The 12,559-nt window shown below is 35.8% G+C and overlaps 1 protein-coding gene across 4 annotated transcripts in view; it reads left to right on the top strand.

The window, feature by feature from the left end:
- Positions 1 to 7,110, top strand: part of fgf12b (fibroblast growth factor 12b) — a 66,532-nt gene extending 59,422 nt beyond the window's left edge. For all 4 annotated transcript variants that reach the window (XM_048160408.1, XM_048160406.1, XM_048160407.1 and 1 more), the window contains exons 4-5: positions 3,804 to 4,002; positions 6,322 to 7,110. In XM_048160408.1, the coding sequence (XP_048016365.1) occupies positions 3,804 to 4,002; positions 6,322 to 6,452 (330 nt within the window). In that variant the 3' untranslated portion in view covers positions 6,453 to 7,110. The remainder of the gene's footprint in view (positions 1 to 3,803; positions 4,003 to 6,321) is intronic.
- Positions 7,111 to 12,559: the final 5,449 nt, after the last annotated feature.

Below are 12,559 nucleotides of genomic sequence, written 5' to 3'. Positions count from 1 at the left end.
ATAACGATAACATTATAAATGAACATATATCGGCCGTAATATCAGTATCAGCCAATAAATGTTAATTTTTAATGTTATCGTTATTGGCCCCATGAGAAAATTTGGCCGATTTCTTATTTTCTTAACGGGCCGATAACGATAACATTAAAAATTAACATATATCGGCCACAATATCGGCATTGGCCGATATATATTAATTTATAATATTATTGTTATCGACCCAATAAGAAAATTTGGCCGATTTTATATTTTCTTATTGGTCCGATAACGATAACATTAAAAATTAACATATATCAGCTGCAATATCGGTATCGGCCGATATATATGTTCATTTTTAATGTTATCTTTATCGGCCCGATAAGAAATTTGGCCGATATATTAAAGCCGATAAATAATGGATTATTTCCTTCAGCTGAGACACTTGTTCAGTAATGATGGATTTAAATAGCTTGAAATATGATTGAAATCACTTCAAAAAGGAAAATACAGTTAAGTGCAACATGTGCAGCGCAAGCCTGTCATATAGACTACATGATATTATAATGAGAACATTATAATTGTGTGCTTTGGATGTGAATTTTAATGGTGGGACTTTTGTTTTTGTAATCAGGCTTTCAAAAATTCTATAAAAATTTTGATTTAGATTTATCAGCCAATATATCAATTATCAGCTTTCAAATATAAACAATTATCGGTATCGGCCAAAATGTTCATATCGGTGCATCCCTATTTAAAATCTCCATAGCAAAACAGTTTTAGCACCATCCAGGCCCACAAGGAAGAAAGCTCCTCTGAATTTAAATGGCTGTTCTGCACATTTTTAGTGTGTTTATTAAATATTTAATGTAATTTGATGATGCTCTCAGAAATTAGAGTCTTGGACTCTCTTTCGTTCCACAGAATTTTGCAGAACGTCAGCACAAAATATGGGGAAAAACATAATTATACCTAAGTTTGATTTCAAGTTTATTCATGATAAATTGTAATAATTCTGCTTAAGTGTTGAATTGCAAATGTGAATTGACACAAAACCCAGATTCGCAGTTTTCTCATGCAAAACTTGCCTTTTTACTTTTGAATCAAATGTTCAATTCATGGTTTGATTAAATCAACTCTTTATTGAAGAACGTAATGGAAAATGTGAATGGGAGAATTTCATTGAGCTGTTGCATATGGCAGCTTGATCTTTTATACAATATGAACTTGAACTTATAGAAATGCATATTTAATGAAGGTTGTTATGTAACTTTACACATGTCTATGTGTGTGTCAAGATCAGCTGTTCTGGATGTTGTTCTATCTTTGGGGTGAGAAAGTGTTAATTAACTCAGTTTTAGTGTGATAATGAACTTCTGCCAAAGTGTGACAGTCTATGCATGTGTGTGTTTCTTTGTCTGAGTGTGTATTTGTGTTCGTGAGTGTTGTAATGCAGTGTGTGTGTGTGTGTGTGTGTGTGTAAGGGATAATTGAATGTACAATGAGATGATAATAAGTGACCTTTAGTTTTATAAGTCAACAATGCCGTGTTATAAGAACATATATTTGAACTCTGTAAAAATTGTTCAACATACACAAATTCTTCTTTGTGTACTTCGCCATGGGCTGATATTTGTTTAATATGCACAAATAAATGTAATGAACGTTCATTTGTCATTGGATAGATTATATTCATATGCATTAACCCTTTCTGAGCAATCATAAACGTGCATTTGATAACTTAAGCCAATTACAGTTTGTTTCACAATAATAATTCACACCTTGATAGTTTTATGTTTTGCTATTTTATGTGCATTTGTGAACTGCCTTCCATTTATTTGTAAATACACAAATATCAGCCCATAGATTGGTGGTGTTGTAATTTGTGTGTGTATTATATTTTACTGAGAGTGTTCAGCAGTTTTATGATCTGGCTGTTGTAGATCAGGGCTGTGTGAGTGTGTGTGAGGTTTTCTACCGGTTATTTAGTGGTGACGTTTAATCTGCTAAAGTGGTATGAGATGCTGAGATGGCAAAGAAAGCACATCTCTTGTACTTGTGTGTGTGTGTGTAATATATATACAGTAAGGTTCAAAAGTCTGAGACCACATTGAAAATATGAGAGATGAACAAATACCTGGAAATAAAGTTTAAAACAGAGACACGTTATGATGTAAAATAGCCTAAGTAAGTTTTTCAGATGTCACTGTCGAGGACACTAATCAAATGTAAGGAAATGATTGACATTGATCATGTGGCTCATTGATCATTGGGACAGATGGTCAGATTTTATTGCTTCCATTGACCCAACTAACAGGGAACGTTCTCTGAGCTTTGAGAAAGGTGTAGCTGAAGCCTGGAGATCTCCAAAAGGGGCGTGGCTTCGTCCAATTCACTGACAGACACATGACACGCAAACTCCGCCCCTGCAGCTGATTCTAAAGATTTCATTGGTTGTGTCAATCACAGTGCTACTCCCCCTCTTCGGCCGTCTGAAACTCCCCAACCGGACCTCGCTGGACATTGGAAGCTTTTTAGTTGCACTCAGCGTCAGTGCTCTTTCCTACCCTGTGAATCTCAAGTCCCGGGACACCTCCGTCACTTAGAACAGTGTTTCTCAACTGATGGGTTTACAGAGTGTCCACAGTCAAAGAAACAACATGTTTTTTTTCTGAATCAAGACTTTTATTTTGAAATATGTGGCTGAAAGCTGTTGACTCTTCTGTCAGACTCATTTAAGTAAAGAGTGCCTGAGTGAAACGTGTTGTCCTGATTCAGTGTCTGTGGTCAGATGAGATGATGTTATATGTCACTGTCATTATTCTAATGTTATTTTCGTATTTAATTTATGCCTAAATTTTATGTAAGATCAATTCATCTTTCAGCGAGAATTGGTGTTTAATTAACAACCATTTATTTTGAAATGTAAGTCAGCGACATTTGGTTGAAGCGAAAGTCAGTGTGTGGAGACTCCGCCCCTTTTGGAAGTTGCAGTTATATGCAGTTATATGATGTTATATGTCACTGTCATTATTCTAACATATAACATTTTCGTAAATTGTTACAAAATAAAAGTATCTTACCTCAGAAAATTCCTTTCAGACATAGCGCGCACTCTTCAATTGCATGCTCTGTATATCACTTCACTATATATAAAGAGCAACATAAATTACGAGCATGCAACATCGTAGATACAATATTAATTAGTAAGTTATGAAATCACCGAAAAGTACCGTCCAGGACCCCCTCTTACGGAGCTATCACTCCACAAAGATGAACGTTCAATTGGTTACATCTTGATAATAAATAAATATATATTTATTTATATAGTAACAAACTTTTATTTTGAAATATAATTCCTCATTAGGTGGAAGTGAATGTCTTTGTGTTTAGAGACTCCGCCTCTTTTGGAGGTAACGCCCACTTTTGGAGTTCGCGCCCATTTTGGAGTTATTCTGTCTGCCTTAATACCTTAATCAAGTTGAATGTTTTGTTCTTTCCTCATATTTAAAATATTTTAATGTCTTAATTGAGACTTGCAGGGTCAATAAAAACAAATATCCCCTCCGGACATCACTTTTGGCCACTACTGTATATAATAAACACAAAACATGAACTGTGTCAGGTGTTGGTGTGTGTGTTTTTGTTCACCTGGGGTGTTTTCTGCTCTGGTTGATGGCAGTCTCCACCCTCTCCACCTGTGCATGCAAAAGACTTGATAAAGAAACTGGGACAAAGACTCTATAAAGACACACACACACACACACACACACATTGTTTTTTAACATCTCTCTCCTCTCTGTCTCTCTCTTTCTGTCTGTCTGTAGGATGTGTTCACAGCGGAGTGTAAGTTTAAGGAGAGTGTGTTTGAGAATTATTACGTGATCTACTCGTCTACGCTGTACCGCCAGCATGAGAGCGGACGCGCCTGGTTCCTCGGACTCAATAAAGAAGGAACTATCATGAAGGGAAACCGGGTCAAGAAAACTAAACCGTGTTCACACTTCGTGCCCAGACCCATTGAAGGTGAGGACACACACACACACACACACATACACACACAAATATATGAATAAGTAGGGCTGGGTGATGCATGAAATATTAACAATATGATATTATTTTGTTGACAGTGTTAGAGTAGATTTATAAGTATAAGTGTGTGTTCACACTTGTAGTTCAGTTCTCTTGGTTCTTTTGGTCTGGACCAAAAAAGAAAATAATACATTTATTCTTGATTTACTTAGCATTCACACTGCCATTTTTAAGACCAAGCCTAAAGATACAAAACAAAAAAATATAGCTGCAAGCAATGATGACGGGTCCAAGCCTTGGCACCAATATGCGTTTAAAGTGGGAAAATGCATAAAGTCATTTGAATGTGCCACATTTACTGCAGCTAGCTGCATACCTGATAAAAGGATTATGTATGAACAATTTTGTTTTATGCAATAAGAGTTTCTTCAACCCTGTTGATAAAATAGGCCTATGCTGCCATCTAGCATTTATACTATGTATGACATTTGATTTTTTTATTCAACCAGATAGCAGTAATCTGACTTTTTTTAACTTATACTTACTTCTTGAATTTGGCTATTAAGGCGTTCAGAATGCACTGAACATCCGAAACATTGCTTTGTGCTAAATGCGCTTGTTGTATGTGCGTAGATATGATGGTATTTTTACCAGCTAAGAACTCATAAAGAGCTTATAAAATGTGTAAATGAGTCAAAACAGTGGCAGGAATTCCTCCGTTACACACATAAATATCTGTTGCATCTCTGATTTCAACCTTAGTTGAATAAAATGTTTGAAAAGTTTGAATAATTTACACAAATTAGTTTTTGACTGTTTGTTTAAATGAATTAGTTCAAAATTCAAGCTGAATTCATTTGTCATTACTCAGTCAGAAATGTTCTTTGTGTGGCATTTTAATTGCATAAAAATGTTTTAGCAAAAATTATTTAGCCCATGTAGATAAAAATTGCTGTTTATTTCTTTTTTTTAATCACTGCCTATTAATAAAGCTGTAATAATATAAATATTCATCCTTGTGTTAATTGATTGAAATAAAGATTTCTACTGCATTTTATTTTTAAAAAAAGACGTAAAATTATATTTATTACATATCTTAGATTTTATTTAGGGATGCACAATATATCGGCGACTTTATTTAGGGATGCACGATATATCGGCTGCAATATCGGTATTGGCCGATATATGTTCATTTTTAATGTTATCATTATCAGCACGATAAGAAAATTTGGCCGATATATTAAAGCCTATAAATAATGGATTACTTCCTTCAGATGTGCACTGTTTTCGCCTTGATGGTTTTAAAAAGCTTGAAATATGATTGAAATCACTTCAAAAAGGAAATTAAGTGCAACATGTACAGCGCAAGTCTGTCATATACACTACATGATATTATAATGAGAACATTATAATTGTGTGTTTGGGACATGGTTTTTAATGGTGGGACTTTTTGTCAGCAGGCTCTCAAAAATTATATGAAAAATTGGATTTAGATTTATCAGCCAATATATCAGTTATCGGCTTTCAAATATAAAGAATTATCGGTTATCAATATCGTCCAAAATTTTCATATTGCATCCTTAATTTTATTATATTTCACATCACTGGCAATTTGCTTGAAATTATGATTCCTTTGCAATAGGGATGCACCGATATGAACATTTTGGCCAATACCGATAATTCGTTATATTTGAAAGCCGATAACCGATATATTGGCCAATAAATCTAAATCTAAATTTTTGAGAGCCTGATTACAAAAACAAAAGTCTCACCATTAAAATCCACGTCCCAATAACACAATTATAATGTTCTCATTATAATTTTATGTAGTCTATATGACAGACTTGCATTGCACATAACTGACACTTAACTGAATTTTCCTTTTTGAAGTGATTTCAATCATATTTCAAACAATTTAAAACCATCATGATGGACAGTGTGAGTCTGAAGTGTCTCAGCTGAAATAATCCATTATTTATCAGCCTTAATGTATCGGCGAAATTTTCTTTTTGGGCCGATAACGATAACATTAAAAATGAACATATATCGGCCGATACCGATATGGTGGCCGATATATTGTGCATCCCTACTTTGCAGTGTGTGTGTATATATAATGATCAAAAGACTGAGAAATACTGAGAATTTTTTATTCTGCTCACATTATATATTTATATAACTTGGAAATTTGACAATTTTCAATTTTTCAATTGAACTGTTCACTCAAATACCGCACTATTAATGCATCACTAGTTGCAAAAAAACACTTGTGTTTACTAATAACGTTCTATATGTGTTTGTTTCTCTGTCTCTCAGTGTGTATGTATAAGGAGCCGTCGCTGCATGAAATTGACGAGAAGCAGCGGTCCAGGAAAAACTCAGGAACTCCCACTATGGGCACCAGGAAAGAGTTGAACCAGGACTCTACCGATCATGAAGGCTCATAGCCACACACACACACACACACACACACACACTGACCTGTAAATGTACACACACACACTCACACACACGGTGACCCCTGGAGCTGAATGCTTTCTTACACCCCAACAAATAACCGCAACTTCAGCATTGACAAACATCAAACGAAACAAAAATTAATGAAGTAACGTGAGAAAAACAAACAAAAAAACAAAAAACAAAGCTGAATTCTTGCCTGTGAGAATATTTTAGGAGTATCTGAAAATCAGGACATGATTTTACATTTTATGCAAAGTCTGGCAAGAGTCTGTTCGCGTCACATGCTCGTGGGAGACGCGGGAGGGTGTTTCTTTCGGGAGTCTGAGCTTTAAGCCATGTTCGATGATCACATGTTGATTTATGAATGCCAAAAGCACTTTCACTCACTGCTATATGTCGCTCAACTCATCAATATGGAATGTTCGCATCGATTGTGTCCTCCAATAATTGCTCTGTTTTTTATTCTGAGTGGGAGGGGCTTGTGAATTCTGCTGTCTGATTGGCTAAAGTGGGAAGGGTTCAGGAATTGCTCTGCTGATAGGCGCTGACAGTCATGTGACTTTACAGATCTGCTTCATCTCATTCCACTGTATGAAATGTGTTAAAGGGTCATATTCTACACTTCTGTAGCATTTTACTTCATATCCCCACTTATAATCATACTCAACCTTCAAAAATGTCTCTCATTTTCTGACCTTTCAAATGAAACAGACTTGCTACTGTACCTTTAAGACTTCTATATGTAAATGAACTGTTATGGTAAACATCAACATACCGGTGTAGTTCATAATGTCGTTTATTAGAGCGAGTCACTGGATGCTGGATAGATGTAAATGTGGGCGGTGATATGTTAATGAGCATATGGTTATGATGTCATAATGATTACGACTTCTGAACGACCCAGGTAATGGCGTAGTGAATGTTACGGATATCTACAGACCACATCAAAAAAGCAAGGAGAATTTTTTTTCCATGATGTCATGTGGTGTCTCGAATGTACTTAAAATCAAGCAGGGGGAGAGTGATGTATGGAAGCTTGTTTCCACCATTAAATAAAATTTATCTCACAATTCTGGCTTTTTTTTTCAGAATTGTGAGATATAAAGTCAGAATTGTGTGATATAGTTAGAATTGCGCGTTACAACGTCAGAATTGTAAATAGTCGCAATTCTGACTTTCTCTCACAATTCTGACTTTATAACGCGAGATATAAACACAATTGTCTTATAAAGTCAGAATTGCGAGATAAAAAATCAGAATTTTGAGTTATAGTCAGAATTGCGAGATATAAAGTCAGAATTGCGTGTTATAAAGTAAGAATTGTGTCTTATAAAGTCAGAATTGCAAGATAAAAAAGCTGAATTTTGAGTTATAAAGTCAGAATTGCACGTTATAAAGTAAGAATTGTGTCTTATGAAGTCAGAATTGCGAGATGAAAAGTCAGAATTGTAAATAGTCGCAATTCTGACCTTCTTGCAGTTGCATTTTTATCACGCAATTCTGACTTTATCTCACAATTCTGACTTTATAACTCGAGATATAAACACAATTGCAAGATATAAAGTCAGAATTGTGAAATATGGTCAGAATTGCGAGATATAAAGTCCGAATTGTGAGATATAAAGTCAGAATTTGACTTTCTTGCAATTGCGTTTTTATTACGCAATTCTGACTTTCTCACAATTCTGACTTTATAACGCGAGATATAAACACAATTGCGAGACAAAGTCAGAATTGCATGTTATTAAGTCAGAATTGCGAGATATAAAGTCAGAATTGCGAGATATAAAGTCAGAATTGTGTGATATAAAGTCAGAATTACGTGATATAAAGTCAGAATTGCGTGATATAAAGTCAGAATTGAGTGATGTAAAGTCAGAATTGCGTGATATAAAGTCAGAATTGCGAGATATAAAGTCAGAATTGTGTGATATAAAGTCAGAATTACGTGATATAAAGTCAGAATTACGTGATATAAAGTCAGAATTGCGTGATATAAAGTCAGAATTGCGTGATATAAAGTCAGAATTGAGTGATGTAAAGTCAGAATTACGAGTTATAAAGTCAGAATTGAGTGATATAAAGTCAGAATTGTGTGATATAAAGTCAGAATTGCGAGATATAAAGTCAGAATTTGACTTTCTCGCAATTGCGTTTTTATTACGCAATTCTGACTTTATATCTCGGAATTCTGACTTAATAACTCGGAATTCTGACTTAATAACTCGCAATTCTGACTTTATATCTCACAATTCTGACTTTATAACGCGAGATATAAACACAATTGCGAGTTATAAAGTCAGAATTGCATGTTATTAAGTCAGAATTGCGTGTTATTAAGTCAGAATTCCGAGTTATTAAGTCAGAATTCCGAATATTAAGTCAGAATTCCGAGTTATTAAGTCAGAATTGCGTGTTATTAAGTCAGAATTCCGAGTTATTAAGTCAGAATTCTGAGTTATTAAGTCAGAATTCCGAGTTATTAAGTCAGAATTCCGAGTTATTAAGTCAGAATTCCGAGTTATTAAGTCAGAATTGTGAGATATAAACTCGCAATTACCTTTTTTATTTTTTTTGTCTTGGCGGAAACAAGCTTCCGTAGTGATGTCATAATGGCGATGATGTCACAAAGACTGCGAGGGAATTTTGCGTTCAGTAAACGGAAGCGTCTGCTCTCATTTCACCATGGGCCTCCTGTTTTAAACCCTTCTCTCCGAGAGATCGGGGTATTTTAATCCTGCCAAAAGCACAGACTGCCCTCTGAGTATCTGAACTGGACTAAACCACTTTAAACCGGCACACAGTTATATGCGTGTGTGTTAGCAGAGGATATACTGCCCTAGCTTTCCCTCACTCAATGTTTTTTTAATCACTCCTCCTTAACTGTGTTCGGAATGGAAGACTAGCACACTGCTTACTGCGCAGTATATACTGAATACTGCCTCATATATTTTACAAATAGTGTGTGAAACAGTGCACTTGCAATGGTAAACGTTTCAAGCTGTAGTGTACTACATTTTTGTCACTATGTTGCATGTGTAATTCAGCAGGTGGCGAGTTACCATCTCTGAAATAAATACGGTTTTGCATGTTTAATCCAATTTTGTGTAAGACGTCCAATCAAAAAATGAGTCAAGAAAAGTGTAGTTCACTGTAAATGAAAGGTTGAATGCATTGCATTGCGACTAATTTGAATTAACGACTAAATTGAGTAGAGCTGAAATGAGTTTTGCAACATTAATACTGTTATTTTCTTGTTTATTACTGTGAAGCTGCTTGGAAACAATCTGTGCTGTATATAAATAAATGTGCCGTTTAGCTTTAGGAGAATGTCTCATGCCATGCGTACAGAACATTTGCATACTGTATACAGTATACATACTATATACTGCAGAAAGAGTGAGATTAGTGTGCTGGTATGCCATTCTGAACACAGCCACAAGGAAACTGTCGCTCAGCATGTTTCTGATTGGTCACTTGAGTCCAGGTTCCTTCCCCTTTAAATGCGATCTGCCTGTTGATTGGTCAGATCCATCGATGTAAGGCCAGCTGTCGTTGAACACTGGGTTTATGAGACGTCTTCCATTAGTGGAGCTGCACCAGCATCTACAAGGGGGGTCAAAGGTCAGGGTCCCGTTAGCGGTATGAGAGACTAAAGATGTCATTGCCATGCTGAAATGATCTTCTGCTGACCTGAGAAGTTACTTTGTGTTTGCTGATGTTTGCACCTTAAATTCTGAACACGTTCATGTTCATTATGTAAAGAGATCTGAATAAAGCATTAAACCTGCCACAGGAGGAAAATATCATTTAAAAATAAAAAAAGATTAAACTCTGCTCTGATTTCAGGTGTTCTTTCTGCACATCAGCACAAATACACTGTGGTCTAGTTTCACAGACAGGGCTTAGATTAAGCCAGGATCAGGCCTTAGTTCAATTAGGATTTAAGTAGCTTTTATAAACGTACCCTAGAAAAAAATATTACTGGTGTGTATCCTGAGACAAAACAATGGCACTAACATATTTTAATATACGTCAATACAAGTTTCTTTCAGTTAAAACAGCTCAAACATGCATTTTAGTCTAAGACTAGCTTAAGCCTGGTCTGTGAAACTGGGAATCAGTACTTCAGCGCTGTTCCCAAACTCTTTTTTTGTTAGTGATTACTACAGAGTGTGTTTCTCTTCTAAAGGCACGTTCACTCCAAGAATGCTTAAATGTATTAGCATCCACACTAACGCACAACGTTCTGTTTATTATAAATGCACGCTTTTTAAACTTGAGTGGATTCTGAGTGTTTTTATCAGTAACTGATTTTATCAGTCATCATCTGGGAAAAATCGTTCTGAGAGCGATTCCAACAAAATCATATGGAAGCCCATTTCCACCACAAAAGAAAAAGGTTGTGCTTTGGTAAATCTTAATTTTGACATTACAAAAAAAGTCATATTAAAACAAGGACTCATTGAGAACAGCCTGTGTATGTCCTGGGGCCTGTACCATGAAACTGGATTAGCTGGCTAGCCAGGTAAGTTTCAGATTACTTTGTGCCAATCCTGGGTTTTAGATATCATGAATATGACTTGGCTTTTAGTGGTGTTCATCACCGTAATAATTTACGCTCCACGGCTAACCTACTCTAGGGCAGGTTTTGCTCTGAGCAAGAGATCTCAAACCGAAATTGGGCCAATGGGATGTGAGCAAAGTGACACTGACATCCAAGTCACTCCCCCAGTTTCTCTTCCTCCAAATTAAAGGACAATATAAATTTAATAAAATTGTCAGAATTATTTTATGATTTATATAATTATTATATGATCGATATTATTATTAATCCATTACACACAAGCAATTTTAGTTTAACAGTTATTATTATTCATTTAAACTAAATGCTTATTAATATATACAGATCATATGTAATATAAATAAGCTGTAGAATCAAGAGATAACTCTTTAAAAATTACTACATGTGATCTTATATGTTTCAGTCTCTATCACTATTATCAACTATATAAACTTCACAGGTTTCACTTGCACTGATAGAGCAAGATAATTTCTTTTATTTGTCCTCTTTCATGGACAAGTATTTTCATCAGTGTAAATGCGTTTAAATTCTTTATTTTCTTTAATCTTCAGCAAGAGTTTTGAATCGCGCTGGGCCTGGCTCTCAGTTGCAAGGCATGTGATTGGCTGCTTTGCCACTGATGTCACGGATTCGTGTGCACGCGCTCCACAAACTGGATCAAAGCCTGTTGACAGAAAAAGTTGATGATCAGCATCATGGTACCAACAAAGCCGGACTGAAGTGGTTTGGTTTGGTCAACTTGAACTATTTGAACTATACTTGGTCAACTATTCTTATAGCCCTGAGTTTGTTCAACTAACATCATGGTACAGGCCCCTGGACACTCAAATCCTTTCATTATGATGTAACTTGTAACAATCTTATGTAGGCTAAATAAGATATTCATTGTACAGTCAGCTTAATCGATTAGCAGAAGTTTGTGAGATCGCGATGAATCAAGATGAGTGACAGCTTACTGATTATAAAAGGAGTGCTTTTATACATGCTTTCTAGGCAATAATAATCCATTCAGAATTTGAAGAAAATGTATGTTTTGCTGCATTAGGTAAGGCAATAGTTAGGCTGTTTATTATTCAAACTGGCTGCCATGCCAAATCAAGCATATGCTTGCCTGTTCAAATAGTGGTTTGTGAACATAGCCACTTTAATAACAAGAGTGTTTATGCTGGGATGTGTAGGTTATTGAAAGGCGACATGCCTTACTATTTCATGACATTCTATTAAATGTGTTTTTAAGGAGGAATCGCATCTAGCCTTATTTTGGTTCACCCTCCGTCTATGCATATAAACTTCACGAAGTGGGACGCACTTCAAAATGGCGGCGGGGAAGTGCTTAGGCAAGAGTGTCTAAAAGCGAAGTCGAACGCAGCCCTGGCTGCAGCCTTCAGAACGGGGCGAGGCTACACGTGTCGCTTCGCCCCATACTTACTCTGATTGGCTCGATCTTCTTTCATAGGCATACATGATAGACCTTATTCACAGCAGCGCCACCTTTGATTCTTAACGGGA

Source organism: Megalobrama amblycephala, linkage group LG16 (assembly GCF_018812025.1).
Source record: "Megalobrama amblycephala isolate DHTTF-2021 linkage group LG16, ASM1881202v1, whole genome shotgun sequence".
Lineage (NCBI taxonomy): Eukaryota > Metazoa > Chordata > Actinopteri > Cypriniformes > Xenocyprididae > Megalobrama > Megalobrama amblycephala.
This window is presented reverse-complemented; position numbering and strand designations above follow the sequence as displayed.